The following is a 26,141-nucleotide window of genomic DNA, read 5'->3' as shown; positions in this document are numbered from 1 at the left end:
AGTAGATGCTATTACATTGTTTGGATTTCGGTTCTTTTTTTTTTGAGTCCGGTCTATAATTGACCAACGAATGGAGATGAGGTATCCAATCGGATTATTTACTGCCATTTAGCTCTTTCTGTGATCTTTTTGAATTAGTGTTTGTAAGGCAAGCTGCATGTCACAAAAAAAAAATCTCTAACAAAAGACAGATTCCACCCACTTCAAGGTTCGAGGGTAAAAATGGAGTTTAGCCGAAGGTCGCAATGGGAACAGTTAGCTGCTGTCAGGAGATGTCTTGTTTTATACTGAAATAAAAGAGTATTGCTGAATTGTTTCTGGCATAATGTAAGTAAACAAGCTTCTATGCCAGATTCGCAGAAACACACACACAGCAGCTTCTAGCTCTCTTTTCAAACAATGACTTATCATGGACTGCACCGAGCAGGAGATCAAGTGGGATCAGTCTATGCACTTTCAATGTTTTATGTAGCAAGACAGAAACAGAGTGTGTTTTGACAAGGAATCAAGGATCTATGATGATTCTTGAGTTTGTGCTGTTTTCCCTCAGGGAGGATAAGGATGCGTCACACTGTGCCGTACCCATCTCCACTGGTCTAATCAGACAGATAATGAACAAGACAGGGAATGAAGACAACCCGGAACACATCCTGGCTGATTTCTACGGCCCCAAGACCACCACAGACTCACCATGGCCTTATGTCACCAAGGACACTGACAGGTACGCCCTGCTGAACTTTGTTGTCTTCAGTTTTATTTATGTCAATTGAAATTCTCAACAAAGATCATCTGATGGCATCTGTTTGTAAGCTCTAGGTGGGTTGTTCTTGACATTGGGTGTTTGTTAATAGCACTTTGAAAAATATTCGAACATAAACCCTTTCTCCCTGGGCGTGCCTTTAACTGGATCTTTCCTGGTGAATCCCGGCCAGATTCATCTCAAATCCCACGTATTTTGTGGACCCACTTCAGGGGTGGTACAAGCCAGGTATTGCGCGCAATCAATGTGATTGGCAGCAGACTGCATTCGTTGATTGCCTTATGGGTTTACATCAACACTTTCACCATAGTTTTCAATCTTCAGCAAAACCATAGCAGTTGGTGAGACGGCTAACGGCAAATTGATAACTCTGGTCAAACCTCTTGGTTTAAACCTTTTTATCAATTGTGTCTGAGGAGCGCATACAGCGGGGATGGGGCAACCCGCAATGAAAAAATGTACCAAGAGATTTCGGAGAAACTGGCCGCCCAAGGGTACACACGCAAGATGACATCATCAGTGTTCCCACATTCACCCCCACCTTCCTGCCCATATTCACGCCCACGTAGTGAGGAACACACTGCCAATGGAGGCACACCCAGCTTGGCTAGAACCGAACCAGACATTAAATGGCTGGGGTGAGACTTGACAATGGAGAAGGGGCTTTAGAACGTTGTTGATCTGTTGAAATACTTATTTTACCCAGATTCAATTCAGATCAAATTACTTCATTCTTATATAGCCAGATTTAAGTATATAGAGTTCAGTTATAATTTTCATACTCTAGAAAGTCATTTGATAATTGAATGCTAGTTGGTAAGCAGTGATTTCTAGATTTGTGCTGTAATTCCTTCTAATTAGCAGGAATGTAGTGTCAGTGGAAAGGAAGGACTTCAACAGGAAGAAACCTCAGAGAACCGGGTCAGTGTCACCTGCTGCAGGTTAAGAGGGTAGAAATCAGACAATGTAAACCCAAAATTGAAGCATCAGTTATAAATTCTGGTGATTGTTCTAAAAATTACTGTCACAGTGTAATAAAGATTTAGATTTAAAAGCTTTCCATCTTCTCCGGGTGCCTGCTAAGACACCTAATGTGGAAAAGCCTTCCTCATCCACTTTTATTTGTAAACAGTGAGAAGCAAAAACAAATGCAGGGTGGAAATGAAAAACATGATGTATGTTTTAAGCTAGTTTCCCACTAATCACATCATCAGCGCTCACCACTTCAAGGCCCTTTAATACCTCATAACCCATCTAAGTCAACATCTATAATTCTTTTTCAGATTAATTGTACTTCTTCTGTGGCAAGCATTAAATCTCAGATTTCATAATACTTTTCATCAAGACCCTCCACCACTGTTTCTTTATTTTTTATTTTTTCAAATCACAAGATTCTTTTCGCATTCTTGCTGCAAAGTTGTGCAACCCTGCTTTTAATGAGGTCAGCCTCTTTTTATTGGTTACTTTGTTCACATAATAAAATTGTACAGTGCAATCTCCACACAAGGCTGTGCACCAAACTAGAGCAGCAGTCCAGAGATTCTGGATGTCTTTTTTTTTTTACACACACAAACCACAAGGCCTTACCTTCAAGTTCAAGCACTGCACTTTAGTGAGCATGTGTATTCTGCTTATATGCATGCAATGGGATGAGTCTGCATGTACAATACACGGTGTTTATAAATGTCTCCGTGGAAATCATATTTTGTCACCAACTAGTCACATCTTGATAACAGTGGTAGGAGAGCCGACCACATGTTCCACTTCAGGCTTTAGACTACAAAGAGTCCCAGAGGATCTGTTGGACATCTGAGTCGTATGTCTGCCTGTGGTTTCTTGAAAATCTATTCGTTTTTTGCACACGCGCACACACACACACACGCACGCACGCACGCACACACACACAATTTTGTATTCTTGTCCATATTAGAACTATGTATTGACTTAGATTCATTTCATTAACTGCATTTAACCCTAACCCTTACCAGTACATTCCTAACCCTGGCTAAATATTAATTTATACCTTATCTATAAACTTAATCCCTAACTATCACATTAGGACCAGGTTTTGGCCCCCATTTTCCAGAGAAGGTCCTAAATGGAACAGCTAAACAAACACACACACGTACCTTGTTGTACTACATGTCCCTTTGAGGCTGCTTTCTAATTTTGAGTGTAGGTTTTTCAGTATGTTAGGCTCATGTCCCTCATTTTGAAGGCAAAATGACTTTAATGTAACAGTACTGATCTATGACCTTGAATGTAATCAAAACAATGATTCAAGTCATTGTTTTGAAAGTCGCAAGCCTTTATCCTCAAATCAAGTCTGAAACAAAGACAATCAAATCAGAGTTAATCTTGAAAGTTTAAGCCATCTCAAGTCTTAACAATGTTGCAATTATATGTTAAATGTAAATGGTTAGTGTGTACTTTTTTAAATCTGTGGTTATCTCAAATTATTATGAAACATAATTTTAAAATGTAACCTCAATATTGTGGAGTTCGATTAAAGCCACAAATTAATTTGTGTATTTTAGTTTTTTAATACTTTAAGGTTTTTAGTTTGGACAGTTTAGTTGCAGCAGAAAATCCAAAATGAACCAAACTTACTTTTGTGAATACTTTGGTTTTTCAATGGTAGCGCATTGACTGTGCAATAATTAAATAAACATCTTGTAATTGCTGGACTCGGCTGCTGCGTTTTCTACATTTAAAATCCTCAAACTCCACTTTTGGGTTTTGACAGAAGCAGTTGAGAACATTTCTTTCAATTACCTTCTTGTGAGCTGTGTAATGTGATTTATGATCCCTGCAGTTTTCTGTCCTCAGCATTGAGGTCAACCACCTATTTAACCACACATAGCAACATAAATAGCAGTAAACGGTAAGGAAAAGCTGTTCCCAGTTTAGGTCCCATGTCACAGCAGAGAGTCTTTGAGGTGTGTGACAAGTTTGAGTTGGCAGGTTGGTAGCTTGAGCCAATTCCAGGTGGTCTTGTGGGAGAAGGACTGGATCGTATTTAATGGCTTTGAACTTAAGAGGAATTCTGTGGAAAATGTTTGTTTGGCTCTCCGCTAACATTCGGCAATATTTAGGACTCAGGAGACCACGATTACTTTGAAATGGCTGCTGTGTCTGTGAATTGGTGGAAAAATGATTGTGTGTTTCTGTCTGTCTGGCTTTGTGTCTCTGTCCCAACATGTTGGTGTGTGATCCCAGATGCTTTGTCAACTCTTCTCTGAATCTGTTCGGGTCGCATAGCTTGTCGACAGGCCATTTCTCTCTTCATATTTGTTTAGTCTTTGTGACTGCTGTCAGCTCACTGATGGTCTGTCAGTGTTAGAGTTGCCTTTATCAAATACATTTTAATTATGCTAGCTAAACCTCATGACTTTTGTGCATAATAAAGGTTGGAGTGCCACAGTGATTTAGGTTTATGCGTCAGTCGGTTTATTCCAGGGATCTCGACGGAAAACAAACTCTATCATGGACGTTTGTTTTACATGTTGCTGTAATTTTCTGAAGGTAAATTAATGATAAAATTGAATGATTTTTCTAATATTCTAATCATATTCTTGTTCTTTCAAAGGGTCTTTGTCTTATTGTGTTATTTATGCTCAAGTTGTACCAGGGAGATTGATCTTAAAGCTCTTCTGCTCTAACAGGTCTGCGCTGGAGCCTCTTGCCCAGTGGGACAGTCCGATGCAGGTGAAGCTGTCACAGTGGAAACCTGGACTGAACACACTGCTGGTGGAACTGCTCCCCTGGGCTCTTATGGTCAATGACTCTCAGTGGGACCTGTGGCTTTTTGAGGGAGAAACCATCGTACTGCAGATACCAGCCGGCAAAGTCATTGTACCCCCAAATTTCAAGGTAGGAATTATTCAGAAATTGTTGAAAAGTGATGACAAAAAATGGGCTCTAAAGTTGGTTCTGATGAGGCTGGAGTGTTTTGTGTTTGACTCAGAGAATCCCTGATGGGAGACCAAAGAAAGGTGATCTGACCAGATTGGTTACCATGACTATATTTGGTCTTTTATATATCATTAGCCATTGGGAGAAGCAGAAGCAAATCCAAAATGTGACACTTCACAGTTATGTACTATATTTTGTTGAGCTGTTCAAATTCCAACACATTGGAGTTTAAGTGGTTCAAGGTGTGCGGATAATTTCATGAGGCATTACATATGAGAAAGGAGTTGATGAAAAAGCTTCATGTAAATAAGACTCGCATTCGTCATTAAACCTGTACATTAACTTTTCAGCAAAGCGATTATAATTAGAGTCTTTAGAACGCTGAATATTTTCTGAGGTCCTTTCATTTTTCTTCACTTCAGGACCTGGATGTCTTTTTATGACATCACAGCAATCATTATGAATCCAGCTCTTTTCTCATTTCAGTCATGACTAATAAGTACAAATCCTGAGATCATCTAGCAGAGCTGCATTACAACAATATTCCCTGCCTACGTCTTCAACTACAGCCAAGCTCTGTCACAGTGTACTGCAGTCATGTCTTCTCTCTGGCTGCTAAGACCAGTAGAAGAAAGCTGCAGATGGTTTTCCCCTGTGGAACATAACAAACACACACACGCGCACGCACACACACACACATACACACACACACACACAAATTTCACTAACTCAGAGCTGAGCCGTGAGGCAGCGTATCAAAGAGCAGACCCTAATAGGGTTCAGCACAAAGGAACAAAATAAGAAGTTGTAAGTACGTAAAAGGCTGTGAAATAGAAACAAATAAAGCATTGTTTCCATAGCACCATGATATTTAGGAAGGCCCAACAAACCAAGAGAAGAGTCTTAGCTGTAGGTCACATGCCAGATTGGTTAAACAGGAGAAGGTTTGTGATTTGATCTGTTTGTTTGATGATGCATCTCAGCCAGATGAACAATCATTGTGTAATTTAGCCATCTTTTTGGCACCTTCATTATGTCATCCCAGCACAGCAACCAATAATGTAGGAGGATGTAGCTGCCATATCTTTTAGAAATGCCATTCACTGACACGAAGTTTGTTTTTCAGGACTTAAGCTGCAGCTGACTTTACCGTGCGACTGTTTCCAAAATGCAATCAAATGCCAGTTTTTTTGTTTTTTGGGGTTTTTTTTTTTTAGAAAATGTGGTCTCCTCTGACAGACAGTGATTTGATCCTTTTTCTCCTAGTCTTCCCCACATCATCCTCCCAGTGCTCTGTTCTGTCACTGAATCCTTTTTTTTTTTTCCCCGCCGTCTAGGAAGCTTTTCAGATCGGCATCTACTGGGCCCAAACCAACACAGTGCACAAGTCCACGGCACTGAAGCTGGTTCACGATCTGACCTCTCCTCGATGGAAGGAGGGGACGAGCTCCGTGGTGGTCACCCTGGATGAGGAGGGATACGTTGAAGTTGACATCTCTCTGGGAGCCTTTCCTGGGAAACAGAAGGTGAGAGAGAGAGAAAGAGAGAGAGAGAGAGAGAGAGAGTGAGAGAGAGAGAGAGAGAGACTCTCCTCATGGATCCTCCTGGCATATTTATGCTAGCATGTTTTTTTAAAGATTAAGTCTGTTCCTGTATGTTAATATTTTTAAGATTGTTTTGTAGTGTACTCATTCAACTGTATTCCCTTCTTTTTGTAAAACCAGCGATGGAAAAGAAAGGAGAAAAGACAGGAAGAAAGGATGGGAAAAGGTTTAAAGGGAAAGGAGGGCATAGGGGTGGAGGAGAGATAAGTCAACACCCAGGAGTCTGCTCCTACACCTGCAGAAAGAGGGAAAAAATGAAATACAACCAGAGAAATATAGCAACAAACATATGAATTCATAATAACAACAATTGAAATGTCTTCTTCCACACTTTACATGTTTCTCCTGCTGTTTTAGACGGCAAGAATATATATTTTTGAAACTATGCCTTACGTAACAAAAAGTCATACAGGTAGAGTAATTAGTGTACCTGTGTGTTCTTTCCCGTGCAGGTGTGTCAGTTCTGTGTGTCCTCTGTAGTCAGACACGGAATCCAGATCCTGCAGGTAGAGGATAGAACCATCCTGGTCAACAACACTCCTTACAGCATCCACTACAGGCCTCTGCTGACCAACCACGCCTTAGGAGGAGGCGAACAGGTAGCGCACACTGCGCCGCTCTTTGTTTTCCCACTGATTCATTCATCTAAAGAATACACAAGTGTGACAGATGATGAAGTTTGAATTCTGCAACACCTGCTTGGATCTCCTGCTGAACTTCACATATGCAGCGCATTCGCCTTGCAGCACGCTTGTCTACCCCAGCACCAATCCTCGAAACCCTTACCACACACGCACACACACACACGCATACATATATGCACAGCCGCACTGTGTTGCAAGCCGTTTTCCATCAGATCATGTTCCCCCAGTCCTCCTCCCTCCACCGCTCTCCCCATGTGGCAATGGCACTTCATAGGGACATTAGACAAACACCCAGAATTGGATGCAGGTTTCCCCGTTTGCTTTCATCTGCTGCCTGTCCCCAAAGAGAGCAACAATGCTGTGATGTCATTTAACAGTCCTTCAGATCTCCTTTTAGAATAATGGTGAAGCTTGCCAGTTTGCCCCTAATTGACTGAAAGAAAAAACTTAAAAAAGAAAAAGAGAGAGAGAATTTAAAAAAAAAATCTAAAGATTTGGCAAAAACACAGACCACAAACAAGGCCAGGAATGCCTTTCTAGTTGCTCTCTTCATCATGCTCACTGCCTGATCTCTGAAGTCTGCACTGCTCACCGCTCGCTAGCTGCTAAACCAACACAGCAGGATTTCTCTGCTACCAATTTAGCACCAAGCTTAGAGGGAAAGGGAATAAAGTAAAATAACATTGTGGTTTTACAAAGTATCGTTGGTTGTAATCACTTCCGCATTGTATGCCTTGGGACTTTCTTTTCTGCTTTTATTCTAGCTCATCTGGTTTTTGGTGCCACTTTTAGTTCTTTTTATCTCCTTCATGCCAAAAAAAAATGTCCTCCCCACCTCCAGTCGTTTTAATTTTCCCTCCTGTCCCCTGACCAGGTCTGTGAGGTACCAGAGAGCACCGTGTTCACCATCCCTCCCTCAGATGGGTCGTCTCTGGCCAAGCCGTGCTCCGTGCCGTGCTGGGACCTCCTTCAGCCCGGTGTCCAGGGGTCGGTGGAGTTCCCTTTGCCTCTCAGACACATGCTGTTCAGCCTGGTCTCAAAGCCTGATGCCACAGCGTGGAGCGTCCCTGCTCCAGTGAGACCAGACCTCCCCAGGCAGAGTCTGTCCATACCTGTGGATCAGGACTGTGGACGTGGCCTGTGCAGCAGGTGGGTGTGACAATCCATTAAAGTGGAGATGTACCAATCCGTTAATATCTGCATCAGTCCTGATATTGGAAAAAAAAATTGTAGATTGGGTGACAATTACAATGTATCCGATCTATAAGGGCAGAACTGTTTGATGTCATGCCTTATTATTTATTTTATATTATATTTAGAATTTTCTTATTGGACTTTCTGAACCATTTGAAAAAAGGTTTGTTGCAGCTTATTTTACATGTTTGACCAACGTAGTCAGACTATTGTTTTTGTCGGTTTTTTTTCTTTATTATTTGTTTTACATTGACTGTTAAACATCTAACTGTGCTGACTGAACAAATTAAAGTTGCGTTGTTTTTATACATGTCTCACCAGACATGTATAAGCTGTAGGTGTATTTAAGTGTGCTGTACTGGTGCAGACTTATCAAATGCTTTTGTCCATGTTTCAAAAAACTAACATTTTAAGCCAATTCAGCTGTTTTTCTGAACCGGATCGTTTAAAGCAGAGCAAACCAACCCTGGCTGCCTCTGGTCTCCGGCTAGCTACACTTTGTTAAACACTGGAGGTGAAGCAGGAAGAGAGATACTCTCAGCGTTTCCACTTCTACGCTCTCCAAGGTTGTCTTATGTAATTGATCTGAAGCTCTTCTTTGTTTTGTTTTTTTCTCTACTTCTTTTTCTTGTCCTCTATCATTTTCAGTTCTTGTGTTCAGATTAGATGGCAGCTTGGACAGCTCTCAGCAGTGACATATGCACCACAGCGGACATACATTGTCTGTTTTTCTGCTGTTCTGGTTTTGATTCTGGCTCCTCTCATTTAGTGTGTTGGCTCACAATCACATGTAATCAGCACAGATATATAGCGTAAACCAAAATAAAACCCCGGCCGCAGAGCCCTGCGGAGCAAAGATGTGTCACCTCTTGGCTTTAGCTGCAGTTCTGCTTGTAGGTTTATCTCCCATCCACAGACGGACGCGGAAACGGTCCAACGTTTTTTGATTTGTTGATGGGTGTGTGAGCTCTTATCTCAGTGCGGTTACAGGACATTATGAACAGTTTGCGGACAGCTATTTACATGTTTGTTTGTTGGTTCTTGTTTTGCAGAGCCGTAGTGCTGACATATCAGGAACATCTTGGAGTGACATACATCACCTTAAACAAGGACCCCTGTCCACGCATGCTAATTGAAAACAGGTGTCCTGTCCCACTGCTGCTTAAAGAGAACGTCAAAGGTAAACAGCATCCTAAATCCCTGGATATCATGACTTATCTTATGTTTTGTTGCATCTTCTTCAGATTGTACATGATAGACCAGCTTTTGTACATTAGCTCAGAACTCACCTAATTAATAAGCAGAGTGTAATTTAATCTCAGTATAAATCCAGATGTTCAGTGAAGGCCTCATGAAAACCAAGGAACAAATCAGACAGGTCGGGGAGAATGGTTTATGGAGGCTTATATCAGGTTTAGTTCTAAAACATTATCTCAAGCTCTGGAAGTCTCTCAGAGCTTTGTTTGAAGAGGAAAAGTGTATGTCACAGTTGCAAATTTACCAAGACACAGAGGCATAGATAAACCTTCAGGACAGACGGGGAGGGAGAGTGATCAAAGATGTGCAGCTCAGGTCAGAGAATCTGTTGACAGAATAGGTATTAGCTGTTAAGCTCTCCTCTAAGCCTGTCACATTAAGCAATTAATCAATTAATCACATGATAAATTAAAACAAGCTTGATAATTTCCTTTTCCACGATTGTTTAGTATTTTTCTTGTTTCTCTTTCTACCTGAGACTAGAGGACAGAAGTCTTCAGCGGCTACTTTTTTGTTTATTGAGACTTTAGTATCGATTGTTTTTGATGTTCTGGTTGTTTATTTTGGATATTTAAAGTGTCTTCCAGTTCCAGTGTTAAACATTTGTAAGAAATTAAAATTTATTGGTCTTTGGGAGGATGTACTTTCATTATTGTGCTGCAATCAAAATGGTCTCAAAATAACAATATTTTTGATTATCGCAATAATTTCTGGAACATTTTATTGTGATAGCGCTTTATAGAGGGGTGACAAAAAAGAAGCAATTGCTGGATAAATAATGTCATAAAAACTATTTATAGTTTGCCACAACGCACTGAGGGAAGACGACAAACATGAAGATGTTCTGATTAGATGAGACACAGACAGAACTTTTTGTCCTTTATGCAAAATGCTTGTATTGAACAAACAGTCCTATAAGTATAACTTGGTGGTGGCAGCACTATGCTTTGGGGAAGCTGAAGTTTTTCATTAACAGACAGGAAAAGACATCCCCAAAGGCTTCCAGCTCTCCAGTTGTTCATCAGGATTTAATTTCATCATTCTCGTCTCCTTTGATCTGAACAGAAAGCATTCTCTTCACTGACATTTTTCTAACATTGCGGCTTGTTTCCTCTGTCACAGAGACACCGAGGAGCGAGGTGTTCTGCCACCCGCTGCCTGCTGACTCTTCCCTCCACCATGAGCTCTATCACCACTTCTCCAGCTTCCCAGAGTGCAGACAGAGAGAGCTGCTGCCCACCCTGCAGCTGAAGACCATGTCAGAAAAAAGCGCCACCGACTGGACAGACCCCATCGACATCAACTGTCCCGGCACTCAGGTAAGAAATGTGCTTTCCTGTCTGATGCAAAGTGAAGACGTTATGCATCTGCCTGCCTCTAGAAAAAAAAAAAAAACTTATCCAATTTTCTTTTATACCTTTTAACAAACATTTGAACATTTGGTTGACCTTACCTTCTCACCTGGAATTGATGGATTTCCAAAAACATGAAATCCCCGCTGCTCCGTCCAGCTGAACACACTCTCCACAGCTAGATGGCGCCAGAGATCTCTCTCCTCTTCTGGCAAAGTTGATGTTTTGAATTAGCTGACTAATAACCAGACTTACAATGACAGTAAAAACTCTCCAGGTAAATGTTTGCTCTTTTTTTTTTTCCTTTTTTTCTTTTTAGCAACATTGAGCTTTGTGTTAAGAGAACAAGTTTGGCATGTCCGAGAAAAGCAGGTTTTTATGTGTCAGAAAGTAATATTTAGATGGTTAGGTTTGGTTCTGTATGTTTGTGTATGTGTGTGTGTGGGTGTGTGTTAGTCCTCTGGTGAGTGTAGATGTTTGGCATTAATAAGTTGTTAAGGAGGAGTGTTTGGTGTTGTGTCTAGGCAGCTGTGTGCTGGGGTTGACACAAGGGCTGCATAGCTCTGGTTACTGTGAAATCTGAATCTGACCCGAGTGGTGGAGGTGGGAGATGAAAGGTCAGACTTGTTATGACTGCTCGGAGAAGCGCCGAGCGCCGATGGTCTTCCTTTGGTCGTGAGTTTCTGATGACTCATAACCTGGGATGGTGAAGGTTAGAGGGAGGCAGAGAGTTTAACATTTCATCCTGGGAGTTTATTCAAGGCCAAAACGATCATACGCAAATATCAGCTCTTCTTTTTTTAAAGAAAGGTTTGTATTTTTTTTTTTTACTGATCAGGTGGTGTTCCTGCCAGGCTTTGGCTGTCTGTACGTACATGTGGCGTATGAGAGAGGCTCCTTGGTTCTGTCTCTGGCCCCAGAAGGCGGCGTGGAGGCCGTCATCAACCAGCACAGCAGGTACTGCTGTCTGCCTAGCAGTTTGCTTTCTTGTTTTTTTATTTTTGGTTTTATTTTAAAAAAAGGAAGAAAAAAAAAAAGAAAAAGGTTTTGCATGTTATTCTGACTAACATTCTAATATCTACTCATGTACTTTTTATAAACCCGACAAAACTCACTTAATGATTATTGTGGATGTTTTTCTTATTAGGGCAGATGTAAGGAAGCAGCCGTCGTTTTCCACCACAGGGGGGCAATAAAACCTCCATCTGCAGTCATGGCTGAAATTATTTGCGCAGCAGAGTATTTTATTACAGCTTTATTCCATTACATCAACACAGGGGCTGCTGCGACATTTTGCCAAACCAGGATATAATCATAATGAGCTTTGTTAGGTAAAAGTAAACTAATGACATCAGACTCTGATCTTTGCTCATGTTCTGGTCAAAAATTCACAGGATCCAAGATGAATGGGTTTGGTATCTTATTATGCAATCAATAAATCATCATTGACAGGCCATGCTGGGAAATGTTTGCTTTACATAAAAACATAATCTGTTTGCTGCTGTTCAGCATGGATGTTTTTTTCTTCCTGGTTTTTAGGCTGAACTCTTAATAGCTTCTGTTCTGTTTGTTAGATCCTCCAAACTGTCTGTGAGGATCCTCCTGAGTGAGGCCAGCATCGTGATAAGTGATGACATCACCAACCCCAGCGGCTCCATGGAGCTGCTGAGGCTCACGCTGACCAAGCTGCTGCTCAGCCTCGGTCCAGCACCCGCGTCTTTACCCCCCGAGCTGGCCAAAGACTCCGCCATGCCTTCCTGCTCCCTCTCCGTTCTGATGGCTGACGCGTCTCTGATCGAGGTCTACTGCTATGGCCTGCAAGTCGACAACCAGCTGTACAACCGGACAAGTTTCCACTTCCCTGTCCTGCTGTGCCAAGATCAGAGAGGGCCGTCTGAACCTGGGGGTGCGTGGAGCATCGACGTCAATCCCAGCAATTCCCCCGAAGGGTTAGAGGAGTTCAAACGCTCCTGCTTCCTCCAGCTGAGGATGACATTGACTGGAGACCGGCGCACTGTGGAGGAGGTTAAACTCATTTTCATTTTCTTTCCCCCGTGTGCATTTCCTCCCTCAGCGGCCATGAGGTAGAAAGGCTGGTGGCAGCCGAGCGGCTAACCACTACTTGATATACAATGTATTAGATGCTGTCAATTTTTCTCACATTCTGTCAACAAACGTCAACATGTTTTATTTAGATTTTCGGCTTACCTCATGTGATGCACCAACATTAACTAGAGCATAATTGTGAAGTGAAAGAAAAATGATTTCCACATTGTTTCCATGAAACCATAGAGATCCACCTGAGTGAACACTTTGTAGAAAGACTGTCATGGAAAAGAAACATTCAGGTCTTTAGGGATCTGTACCCTGCTGCTGCAGTCATCAACAGAACGTTTTGTTCTAGGGGTGCACAGATAAATCGGCCCCTATTGTCTTAATTCTGGACAGTCTGTGATCAACCGATACGTAGAAGCTGATCTTATCCACTGATCTTATCTACCTCAGCAAACATCTGAAAACCAACCACTGTCCTCTTCTGCTGTGCAGTGACAGAGGTTTGACTGACAGACTGACCCACCAGGTCAGCTCTGCATGTTTGCTGTTAACAACAGTCACTACACTGTTACCAACTCAGCACCTTTCTTCCTATATTTCTATAACATTTCGGACAAAGAAATCATTATCGGCCGAAATCTGAATCGACAGGTCAGTCTTTTTAAATATCAGTGATCGGACCCACAGTTTTTTTTTTCCAAATTGGTAAAGATATCGGTGAACATCAGTTTTCAAGTTTTGACACATTTTTCCTTGGATTTAGTTGTGGATGAGGACTGGACTGTTCTGACGTACTGCTGCAACATGTTTAGCATTGACATGCTATTTCAATCTTGACTAGCTTTGCTGTTAGGCTAACTGCTATTAGCATAACTTGAACACAACAATAATCTTTTTCAGCGTCCAATCAGATCAATTTCAGAAGCAAAAGTGTGAATCCCAGGTGGACGGAGCGAAGCGGCTTTGTCATCCATTGTTGCTGTTAGTGGGTGTCACGTTTGCGTCAGATTTTCAGGCGGACCAGAAACACAGTACAAAGGTTCCAGCTGGAACTTTTGTTTATAAAAAAAAGAAAAAAAAGAATGTTTAATTGTCTTAAAATCAATGTAAATAATTAACCAATATGAATGTGTTAATTGCCCAACCCGAGATAAAATGCCTTGAAGTTTGTGGTCGTAATGAGACTCTAAATACTTTTATTATTACTTTGTAATAAACCAAAATGCTGCGCTGTCACAGTGAGTGACAGGCTGCTAATATCCATCTAGATCTCTGTCTTTTCTTTTAAAGTAGCAGGTCTCAGAAAAAGCTTGGTTTTGTTTTTCACCTCAGGTCCATTTCCAGCTCCAGCCTGCCAGAGTTTACATCGAGGATACTTTTGTTTACTACATTAAGACGCTGTTCGACACGTACATCCCCAGCAGGCCAGCGGAGCCCAAGAGGGCCAGAGAGCCTGGAGCTCTGATCCTCCCTGAGCAGGTGAGCAACTCCTGGATCATTTAACAATGTTCTGCTGCTAATCCTATTTGTCATGTCAAACAAAGAAAGGTTAGCCTCATTATGAAAACAGCCTGCCTGTAAATAAAGTTCTTAACTCTTGTGTAAATGTTCTTCATGTGGCACCATGAAAACATCACTCTGGAAGAATAACTCAGGTTGAGCGAAACTCAGGCAAACAAACACATTTATAAAGGTGAAGGTAGTGAAGCTCATTACATCAGACACTTAGTGAGGCATTTTTGCCCTATCAGTCAACATTAAGGCAAAGAAAATGGGCAACAAAAATATGGAAGAGTCCTACATCAGGTGAATTTATTTGCAGGAAACCACGGAGAAATGGACCTTAAAGCCCAACGCTCTGATCCTAAAACATTCTGACTCAGGAGCTCTGAACTGCTTTAAAACTGCGTCTCATACGAGGCTGTAAAGGAACTTTGAGGGGAATTCTTTTTATTTGCTTTATCATGAATATCCCTTTGGCTCCTGATTTCTGGTGTTAATATTCATTTTTGTTTGTTCAGAAACAAGGCACAACATTGCAGTATATCATCATGGTATTATTCATTTAGTTTGTTTGGCATAAATATTCTCAGCAGTCCAGCCGCACTGATCTGTCCCACTTCCACGTCTTTTATCCGCACAATTTGTGGAACCAGCTGCAAATAAAATCTGCTCCAACTTTTCTGGGCTTTAGACCCGGAGCGTCCACACATAGCAGTCATGTGACACGATGCACCATGATGCTGCAGCTGGCAGGCTGTCCTGCTGCTCAAAACTGGCATTGCTGAAGAATATTTATCATCTATTTCTTATTATTAATTCAGTTCAGTTTGTTTATGCAGCACCAATCCACAACAAATGTCATCTTTAGGCATTCTACAAAAAATAATTTCAGTTCAATCATACATATATTCCAGTTGGTCCGAGTTATCAAACGGGTCATTATGCTTCATTAATTATTCAAAGAAGCTTAAAAGGTTTTTATAAGGAGACATTATTGACATTCTTCTTCTTAGTGTTATTGATAATAATAATAAACCCACTGGACTGACAGGAGGCGTCATCTCAGTGGTTTTGAGAGCAGGAGTAACATGAAGCTGATCACATTAAACTGAGTCGTTTGTTTTCGTCTCTCCTCGGTTCTGGATGCAGGTGCCGCAGTCGGTGCAGGCGTTGGTTCACCCGGTGAGGCTGCAGAGGCTCTCCATCCAGCCGGTCCACCTGCTGGTCAGCATCCACGCCTCCCTGAAGCTCTACATCGCCTCAGACCACACTCCCCTGTCCTTCTCTGTGTTTGAAAGGGGGCCGGTGTTCACCACAGCCAGACAGCTGGTTCACGCTTTAGCCATGCACTACGCTGCTGGAGCGCTCTTCAGAGCCGGTAGGGGATTTTATGACACCATGTAATGTTACTCCTCAATTAATATCCTCCTTAGTATTACATGATGTAGATTAATCAAGCTGCCTATTTAGACCTAACAGCCTATGGAGCGTCGTCTAGTTCACAGCAGTGTGTTATGGATACAATATGGAGAGCAGTGAATGATAGTGAAAGGTGAAAACAGAAGTTGAAAATTTTTTTATCTTTCTTGTGTTGCGTTGCTAACCTGCGTGTCGAGCTGCACGTTTCACACGAACTACACCGGTCCCTCAGCTGAACGAGGACGAGACTGTGGCCTCATTGCACAAGTTCTATAGGAAATGAATGGAGAGGGACATTTCTAAATGAATGTCCTGCCTGAATACAAAAAAATTTAAAAACTGAGGATATTCAGGGATGTTTGGTTTGAGAAAATAAAACATTTTTTTAAAAACATGCGTACAGTAGCGGTTTCTGATATGGGCAGTTGCTCAGGGTGGTATCAGAAAGCGGTAGGGCACTCAGAGATTAGATAATAAAACCTATATTAACTGTCAGTTGTTCCCTGAACAAGTTTGCTACTACTTGTATGCATGTGTAGGGGAGGAAGTCTCCCTTAGTTGCACACTGGATATTACATGACCTGCTTCCTGCTCCAAAACAATCAGATAATTGGTTGAATTTTAATTAGTTGGAATGCAGCAGATCTTCATTCCTGCAAGAACCACAACTGCATGCATTTTATATTTCAAGCTTACAGTTGTGATTAATCTGATTAAGTTTTTAAATTGATTGACAAAACTAATTAATACAGAAATTTCCACTTTTTTTCCCCTTTGTGCAGCATGGAAACTGGTTGCAGTACCAGCTGCCAGTATCTGGTCACTAGAGTGGGAGCAAAAACCCAAGACAGATTTGCTTTGTTCCTCAGTGGTGATTTACTGCTAACCGATGAGTCATGGTGTGTAATTTGTTTGAAAACAGTATTTTATGGTTAATTTGTGGGCAGCAGCAGGAGCAGGTAGACGGCCCTGTGTCTCCTGAGCGTTATCCTACCGTCCGCTCTGAGCCTCCCACACATGGTGTGACTTAACCCCATCATGTCCGCAGCAGAAATCAGCAACACGCTCTCCCTCCTGCTGTCTCTCATTAGAGCGCCGCTTTCTGCTCGTATTTCAGCAGATCACCTCACCGCCGTCTTCTCCTGCAGCCATCAAAGACGGAGAGCGGCTCTGGGAAGCGTTGCACTCTGAGGCTTATTAAAGGAGAACAGACTGATCCCCCCAATCACACAATCTAACATGCGAGCACATAAAAATACATATTAGAACGTTAGAAGGCTCATTAAAGGCCTACCGCGGTCCCGCTAGTGCACCAAAAGTGTCGGTGTGTGTTTAGCGGCAGAAAGCTCCGGCTTCTAAACATCATCTCCTGTTTAACTGTTCGCTTCACCAAAGCCACAACTCTGAGACCCTATAAAACCGAAAGGACCCCTGGTTCCCACTGGATTTGGTTTCCTCCAATTAGAATCCGTCGCTCAAGCACAAATTGACAGAGAACGAGAGCAGAGCAGGACCTGGCGTCCTGACAAATGGCTGCTTGATTTTTGTGATGCAGTTCTCAGAGCATAAATATCAGTGAGCCGTGCCATCAGAGCGGGACTCTCTGGATGAATGAGAGAGGTGAGATAGTCGGAGGCTGTAAATCTCGCTGAGGCTCGCGTATGATTACATGCAGGTGTGGTTTTTCCTTTTTCTTTTTTTTTTGTGCATTTAAAGTTTCTAAGTCTTTGTATTCCTAAGATAAGAATTTGGAATGATTATTTCAAATAGCTTTTGCCAGCGAGAGGAAGATTTCTGTACAGGCACGCAGATGGACGACTCATCCGAGAGGAAGCGATGTAGATGGATGCCTTTTCCTCACTGCTGGACACAAAACTTCTGTCAGCAGTTTGAAACGTTCCAGCTGAATTTGATTTGAAAATGATCTTTTATTATATAATTGAGCTTCCCTCCAGATATTGAAAAGTCAAAGCAACATTTTTTGCCCGGAGTCCAGGCTTTTTCAACTTTACTGACTGTGAGGAAATTATTTGGCTGGGGAAAAAAACCTTTTTTGGATGACTAAATAAAAAAAAAATAATACATGGGCAAGGTAGACGATCAGCACATCAGACTTCTTTTTAAGAATTATATGACAAGATGCAAAAACAGTGTTCAAAATATGCTTTCTGACCTCGATCTGGAACCAGTTAAAATCCCTCTGTGTGAGATTCACTACTCATTAATACAAAACGATTAGAGTTCTTCTCTAAAAAGTCATAATAATACGAGAATATAGTCATGTTACCAGCATAAAGTCATCATAATACAAGAATAGTTATAATACTACCAGAAAAATATGTAAGAATATGAGAATAAAGTCGTAGTAAGACACTAATAAAGTCAAAAGTATCACCAGAAAAATATGTAATACAACAATAAAGTTGTAATAATATCAGAATAAAATAAGAATTTTTATGAGAACTCCTGTATTAATGTTTTTGAAATTAAAATGTTAAATGTTGTGCATTGTGTGAAGTTACACTTTGGTGTTGGTTTTACACAGCAAGTGTAAAACCACACACTTTCATACTGATTTTTTAATACATCAGCATGAAATCATTCTAAGCAGCAGGGCTTTGAGTCATGAAGAACGAAGCATGGCCGTGCCGCCACATCAGATCTTAATAACTGTGTTAGAGGTTTTCCTCATAAAAACAACAAATTCTCGTAATTTTAAGATTTTTTGTGTGGTAATATTGTGTCCTTATCCTGCTAATGATATCACTTTATTGTCATAATTTTAAAAAAATCTTCGTTTGGCCCTGTCACTCGGCGCCCGGCATGGCTGGTTCCCTCTGTGGTGTTGAGGTGTGTTCTGTGTCCCAGGTTGGGTAGTGGGGTCCCTGGAGATCCTCGGCAGTCCTGCCAGCCTGGTGCGCAGCATCGGCAACGGCGTGTCCGATTTCTTCCGCCTCCCTTACGAGGGCCTGACCCGGGGCCCCGGGGCCTTTGTCAGCGGGGTCTCCAGAGGGACCACGTCATTTGTTAAGCACATCTCAAAAGGTAATGCAAACGTTCTCAGCTCTTCTTCTTTGTTCTATTTGTGGATTAAAATGTTGGTCTATTTTTTTTTTTTTTTTTTTTTTGTAATGCTTCAGTTTCTTTTGAATTTCTCCCAGAATTTTGAGTCATGACACATTTATTCTCTTAAACTTTACACTCTGTGCTTATTAAAGTTCATTTGTGGTTCAGCTTTAGTACTTGGCAGATGAGAAGATTCATTATGAACATCTAGATTTATCAGTCTTCTAATTTGTTCTCATTTGAGCTCTCAATTTTTTTCCCCTCCCCTCTCTGCCTGTTCAGAGCGTTCCCTGAATCACTGTAAATGCCGAATGTTTAAAACATATTTTCCTCCCGCACTCAGGCACCTTGACATCCATCACTAACCTGGCCACCAGTCTGGCGCGGAACATGGACCGCCTGTCCCTGGACGAAGAGCACTACACCCGGCAGGAGGAGTGGAGACGGCAGCTTCCAGAGAGCCTGGGGGACGGACTGAGACAGGGACTGTCTCGCCTTGGAATCAGCCTGTTAGGTATGAAGACATCCACACAGGTTCAGAAGCTTTTCATTGTTGTTGTGTTTTTTTTGTTTTGTTTTGTTTTTAATTTATATGTGTAGCTGCAGGGTATCAAAACTAAGAAAAGGTTTTTTTTCTTTTTTTCTTTTTTTTTTTAAGTTCAGTTGTTAGTTATTTTCCATCGGCCAACCCAAATGTACAATCCCTCCTGCTGCAGCATTAGGTCACCCAGAGCGGAGAAGAACATGTTCTCTCTGCTGTCCAATAAAACGCAGCAACACATGTGTTACAGAGTGCAGTGGGACCTTATAAAAGCTGAGAGAGCAAAGAAACTCAAATCAAACCCAAACATTCACACACTGTATTGCCACAGTCACCAAGAAATGCTTTGTCTGTCAGTTATAGCTGGGGTATGTAGCTTTTATTAAAAAAATATTTTCTTTCTCATATTTTTTAAAAGTGTCACCATGTTGTGACTGTATAACAAGAGACAGAGAGACTGTTAAAAGATCGATCTCCTTGAGCTACTATTGCCATCTGAAGAAAAGCAACCAATCAAAGGCAGGAGATGGGGCTTAGCGCTGTCAATTATTCTCATGCTAATGACGAAGAAACAACCCGCTGTTAGAGGATAACCATTGGTGGCTATGCTAACTAACCTTAGCATTAGCGTCAGGCTCTGCTGACAGGGAGTGGCTGTAGCATAGACCCTCCTTGCTCTGTTTCTAGTTACCACTGTGAGAAAGTAGAGGGGTTTGTTGTTGTGTTTTTCTCAGATCATGTATCATTCTGTCACAATATGGTGACAGTTTAAAAAAAATATGTAAAAAAATAATTTGTTGTAACATACTGTCACATACTGCAGTTTTAATGTTATGATCCCTAAGATTCAGTCATCATCACTGATCAAACATCAGATGAATACTCATAGATCACCTTTTTTAATCCACACACACACATTACATATTTATTCAACCAAATGGATAGTTTTTAGATTCAAGATTTTTCTCTTCTCCTTGTATCAGGAGCCGTAGCAGGCATCGTGGACCAACCCATGCAGAACTTCCAGAAGAACTGGGAGACACAGAGCTCAGCCGGGAGCAAAGCCAAGGGGGTGATCTCTGGAGTGGGGAAAGGAATTGTGGGAGTGTTCACCAAGCCCATCGGAGGAGCAGCTGAACTGGTGTCACAAACTGGATATGGTGAGGACGGCAGGCCCACAGGCCCACTGACTCTAACTTATTGAATTAAAAAATAAATAGTGAAATTTGTAAAAACATGAAGCATAACATTAGCATGGCTCATGGTTTCCTACTGAGCTAAACAGATTCCTGGTCCTCAGTCGTTCTGTGGTGTTGAAACTCCAGTTCCTCATGTTATACACATGTAAAATCTGTAATGTACAGATACCAACTGTAACGCTCTAAACTTAAAAGCCCTTTATTTTTTTGGACCACACATTCAGCAGCAAAGCGAAGTTTGGCCTTGGAACAATTTATTTAGCCAAGCTCAAGATATGTGAATTATGTAGAACGTTCTAAGCAGCCCAAGGCAATAATAAACACATGTCTGAATTAGTGTGTCAGGAAAATCATGAATCCGTCAGTGGACGGACATTCCCCCAAACCCACCCATACACACACACATCTCAGCTCCATACAGGAGGCAAGTGTTTATTAAAGCAGGACCCCGGAGAGAGCTGCTGAAAGACCCCCGACACACACGCTTATGTGTCTAATCATACATGCACAAACACTTGTTCGTCCAGGCGACGCAGCTCTCTGGAGTTACTTAGTGTTTTATTAGGGGGAGAGAGCAGGGCTTGGGAGAGGGTCAGAGGCTGGTGTGTGTTGGTGCTAACAAGCCTTGGCTGCAGCACATAAACCACCAATGAGGTGAACAATCCGCATAAGAACGATTCCTCCCCAGAGACTGGCCTCCAGTCTGACTGACCCGCTCCGAGCTCCACACATGAAAACAAGCTTAAAAACACACAAACACACGGACACACACGCACGCACGCGCGCGCACACATTGTGCTGCAGCTAAAGGGTACAGAAGCTCAAACCAAAGAACTCTACTGCATGTTTTGTTGTTTTTGTGGCACTGCTGGGTCTTTCGACTACATGATGATTATAATTAGTTTGTTTAGCATATTTACAAATTAAAATGAACATGTCACATGTTGAGATAAACAAAAGTTTTGAATGAAAAGGAGGAGTTTAAAGGAAAATTCTTAAATATTCTACCCCTTCTGTCAAAAGCATCAATCCGTCCATGTAGATAAATCTTAGACACAACAGGCAATGTGTATAAATAAAATAAAATAAATAAAAATAATAAAGAAAATATATATGATCTTTGTAACAGTATAATAAACTTCATTACACCTTGACAGAATATTTAATTTTATTATTTTCTTAAAAGCAGAGATTGATCTTTCTTTGGTTACAGATTATTCCATAAATAGAAATACAACGTTCCATTTGTTTAGTACTGTTATGTATTGTAAACATACCTTTCAGAATATGCACAGTGCACTAAATTGAAGCTGAAGAAAAAAGGATCTGTTGGATTTCTGTAGCATTTCTACTTAGAATTTTATTAATGCTTGTTTTTGCAAAATAAAAATAAAATTTAAAGACATTCCTCCAAACGTCTACACAACAGCTTGATGATCTGTAGCCAAACACATCACACACACGCAGACACACATGTTTGCGTGGCTATCTTTGTGAGGACTTTCCATTGACTTCCATTAATTTCTACAGTCTAAATCTTACCCTTATCCTAACCCTACCCTACCCCTATCATACCTAACCCTAACCAAAACTCAATTCATACATTAGTCCTGAATCTGACCTCTGACCCAAAAACAGCGTTTCCCTTTGTGGGGACCAGGCTTTAGTCCCCACAAGGAGCAGTGGGTCCCCACAATGTAATATATGTCAGGAAAATGGTCCCCACAAGGTATTACAAACAAACGCGCACACACACACACACACTTACACCCTCTCAGGGCTGCACAGCGTGTCCAGTGTCACTGCAGTGACATCAGTGATGGAGTCCACTGTGTTCTTTATGAATCACTGGGTTGTTGCTGTAGTGCTGAAAGAAAACTGACCACATGCTTATGGGTTATACACCCACTCTGTAACCATTCGTCTTTAAAAATGAACAGTATTGGTAATAAACAGAGTTTAAATCTGTGTGAAGCTTGTAATGGTTAACTGTCCGTGCTGTGTTCAGGGATCCTCCATGGAGCGGGACTGTGGCAGCTTCCTAAGCAGCTCTATCTGCCTGCAGAAGAAAAGTCTGCTCTGGCCTCCAACAGCCACCTGAAATATGTCTGGTATGACCCTGAAGCCGTTAAAACATCTCTTCCCTTCTACAGCTTTACTGTTGTCCAGCTCTCCTTATAAGTGGGGCATGTGTTTTCACTTCTGCATTTGTGCTTTTCTTGGTTTCTCTCCAGGAAATGATGTATTTTTCTCTAGCTCTACCCTCCGTCATTTCCACTGTTTAGTTTACAAAGACGTCCGCATTTCTTTCTTTACCTTGAGTCCCACACATGGTAGCCAGTCTGCCTCTCCTTGTTCTCATAAATACTCCGCTACAATTGTTCTTACCATTTTGCTACAAGTCTGAGCAGAGGTGTGTGTTGTGGCTGTCAAAAGGAACAGAATGTCACTAGAGAGCAGAGGTGGGGACTCGAGTCACATGACTTGGACTCGAGTCAAACTCGAGTCATTAAAATCAAGGCTTGAGACTTGAAAATATTCTCAAAGACTCAGACTTGACTTTGACTTTCACACCAGTGGTTTCTGGATGGTAATGAAGCACATTATTTTGTGTCATTAGTGATTCTGGCTAGCTTGATTCACGCAACGTGTTTTTATCAATACTGAGATGTGAAATTAGCTGTAGATTTAACCCGACTTGGACTGAACAAAAAAAAAAAAAGTCTTGAGACTTGACTCGGACTTGAGGACAAGTTTGAGTCAAGCTTCAGCTGTGTGAATCTCAAGAATAAATAAACTCCGATAGCAATTTGACCATTCAAAGCACTTTACACTACAGCCGTTTTTTGTCTCCTTTTTTTCCCCCCCGTTATTTTTAAATCCTGTTTTGAGACTTGCAAAACAGTGACTTGGTCCCACCTCTGCTAGAGAGCAACAAATGGCATTCTGTTGGAATAGTTTGAAAGGTGGTAGATTGTAACTTTATTAGGATTTTATATAAAGAAGAAAAAACCAGTGGAAGTTTTCTGTTGGTCCTGTTTTCTAAAAGCGTATGTGATCCAAGCAGTAGCAGGGCGCACCGGTTGCTTTTTTCTGACCAATCTTTTAAAAGCCTAATTCAGATTTTTGCCGATACTGATTTATTTATTTATTCCCATCAGACACTGTCAGACGTTCACAATACTCCTCCAATATCCTAGGCTTATTTTATTGAAAAGTATTGAACAATACCTGTGAAACAATGCAAACCTGTTTTAACTGCACATGATGCAGTGCTCCTAAAAATAAGTGAAAAGTAGTTGGGTGGGCAGAGCAAAAGGGGGCAATGGTTGAGTTTTGGACCTTGTTGAAGTAGTTAATATCAATTTCACTTGTAAGTATCAGCCGATTGATCATCACCCAAACTTAAGGTACTCGGTGCACCCCCAGTCCCCAGTGTGTTAAAGGTTCCAGTACAGCTTCATAGAAACATTCAAGAAAGATTTATGAGCAGCCTTTATGTACAGAAGGTTATCATGAGCTGCTTAATAAGTCTTTATGACATTTTATTGAGGGGCTGGTTTGGTTTCCATAGCTATCAAACATTTATTCCTGCTAGTTTTTTAAGCTGCCATCAGGAAAATGTCCAAATTGTTGATGCATGAAAACATTCCTCTGGAGCTGTCATCAGCTGAGGGGCTTAGCGGGGTGTTTATACATACATCTGATGTTCTCTTGTGTTTTACTTGAACCACAAAGCCGTCAAACTGGTTTCCATCAGGCATTCGTCACTGCCTTTTACAACAACAGGTAGTTCGTACTTATGAGAGCTCTGGCTGCGAGCGGCTTAACACTGAGCAGACCCAAAGTGCCCAACTGTGCTCGCTTCAACATCTGTGCCGCAACGCCAGCACCTGCCTCCCAAAGTAAACACTGTCAGAGGAACATGGCTGAACACACAGAGTCACTGCTGAACATGTGTGAGGTCTGAATCACACAGAGAACTAAAGGAAAACCAAGAGCACAGGAGCATGAAGGCATGAACGGTTTGCTGAGGGGTAAATTTTGAGCAATAAATTAGAGCGTATGGAAAACGTGACGATCCGTTCTGTTTGCTCCTTGGTGTGACCACAGGAAGATGCTGCAGTCTCTGGGGCGTCCAGAGCTCCACATGGCCCTGGAGGTGACCATAGTGAGCGGATCGGGTCAGGAGCATGCTGGCTGCCTGCTGCTCACCTCCGAGATTCTGTTTGTGGTCAGCCTGTGTGAGGACACGCAGCAGCAGGCCTTCCCCATCACAGAGGTGAACACAGCGCTCCAGGTCGGCTGCAGGTGGCAGCTTCCTGCGGCTGACCTCTGGTCTCTGTGCAGGTGGAGTGTCAGCAGGAGCCGGAGCAGCCGGGCCAACTCACACTCACGTTGCAGCAGCACACGCTGAGCAGCGACTCTGAGGTGAGCCCATCGTCAGGAAGGGGGACGTGGAACTCTAAGCAGCTGACCTAAATATTTCATTATTTTATTATAATTTAATATAAAGTTCATTCACAAGTTAGTCCAACCTCTGGCTTTCTTGTTAAAACATCCACCAAATTGTTTAGATCAAATGTTGCTTTATTCATTGATGTCTAGCTAAAGGCTGATGCAGTAATAATAATCTTTACTGTCATTATAGAAGATTAAAGTAGCATTATAAAGTAGCATTTGATTTATAATTAGTCTTATGCTGGTTTCACCCCACTTCTTAAATGAATAATTTGTGATTTTTAAAGGAAAGTTCTATTGATACTGTAAATCAGGGGTGTCAAATTCATTTTCATTTTGGGCCACATCAAGATTATGAATGTCCTCAGAGTCGTTTGTATTAGAATGTACTGATAAAACGAACTTTTAACTAGCTGATGAAATTATTACATCTTTCTCTGCATTCAAAGAACACTCCTAAAAATCTTAATCTTTAACATCCTTTCACATTGATATAATTTGGTACAATACAAATAAAAATGGATTCGATTTTATATTTAAGCACGCAGCTGTTATCTTAAAGTTCTGTTTCTGCCATATAAATATAGTAGTTATAGCCGGCTAGATTTGGCACGTGCTGTAGATAATCCACTTCAAGCAGAGGCTAAGACCGAAGCAAATCTCTGCTACCTTAACATTAATCCACCTTCCCAGGTTTAGTTGAATGTTATTTTAATAAACTTGAGACTGTTGTCATGGTTACATAGACTGGGATTTCAGCAAAAGCCAATGGTTGACAACAGAACATGCATGCAGTTTCAGTCAAGCTGCCTGATATAAGAGTTAAAAATATAACAGTTTAAGTTGACATTTATTGTTTTTCCATTAGGTAGTTAAATGTAATATAAACACTTTACATGTTTTATTCAGTGTCCATTTAATACTTGAAGATCTTTCCTTCTCTCCTCTTTCATTCATTTCATGGTAACCATTGGTTACTGAACAAATAAACTGTGTAATGCAAACATGGTGTTCAACATCCTAATCTGGATTTAGACTAAATGAAGATGCTAAGAGTTATTCTGTATAAGAAAGACATTAATTACTCATGTTTTAACAGAACCTCAACATGAATTATTATAACATGCTACTCTCAGCAGGGCTCATTCATAAGCTAAATTACCACATGTTT

General features: G+C 41.4%; 1 protein-coding gene across 2 annotated transcripts in view; it reads left to right on the top strand.

Annotated features, from left to right (window-relative positions):
• vps13b (vacuolar protein sorting 13 homolog B) overlaps window positions 1-26,141 on the top strand; it is a 298,354-nt gene that overhangs the window by 271,048 nt on the left and 1,165 nt on the right. For both annotated transcript variants that reach the window (XM_015003945.2, XM_015003947.2), the window contains exons 51-67: window positions 551-721; window positions 4,426-4,633; window positions 6,013-6,201; window positions 6,732-6,878; window positions 7,798-8,072; window positions 9,170-9,297; window positions 10,497-10,693; window positions 11,565-11,683; window positions 12,301-12,751; window positions 14,114-14,260; window positions 15,434-15,662; window positions 18,572-18,748; window positions 19,113-19,283; window positions 20,294-20,470; window positions 22,518-22,620; window positions 24,623-24,791; window positions 24,860-24,940. In XM_015003945.2, coding sequence (XP_014859431.2) covers window positions 551-721; window positions 4,426-4,633; window positions 6,013-6,201; window positions 6,732-6,878; window positions 7,798-8,072; window positions 9,170-9,297; window positions 10,497-10,693; window positions 11,565-11,683; window positions 12,301-12,751; window positions 14,114-14,260; window positions 15,434-15,662; window positions 18,572-18,748; window positions 19,113-19,283; window positions 20,294-20,470; window positions 22,518-22,620; window positions 24,623-24,791; window positions 24,860-24,940 — 3,139 coding nt within the window. The remainder of the gene's footprint in view (window positions 1-550; window positions 722-4,425; window positions 4,634-6,012; window positions 6,202-6,731; window positions 6,879-7,797; window positions 8,073-9,169; window positions 9,298-10,496; window positions 10,694-11,564; window positions 11,684-12,300; window positions 12,752-14,113; window positions 14,261-15,433; window positions 15,663-18,571; window positions 18,749-19,112; window positions 19,284-20,293; window positions 20,471-22,517; window positions 22,621-24,622; window positions 24,792-24,859; window positions 24,941-26,141) is intronic.

Source organism: Poecilia mexicana, unplaced genomic scaffold, assembly GCF_051168715.1.
Source record: "Poecilia mexicana isolate PSO_F unplaced genomic scaffold, ASM5116871v1 scaffold_6, whole genome shotgun sequence".
In the NCBI taxonomy this organism is placed as follows: domain Eukaryota; kingdom Metazoa; phylum Chordata; class Actinopteri; order Cyprinodontiformes; family Poeciliidae; genus Poecilia; species Poecilia mexicana.
The sequence above is the reverse complement of the archived record's forward strand: the minus strand, read 5'-3'. Positions and strand labels throughout refer to the sequence as shown.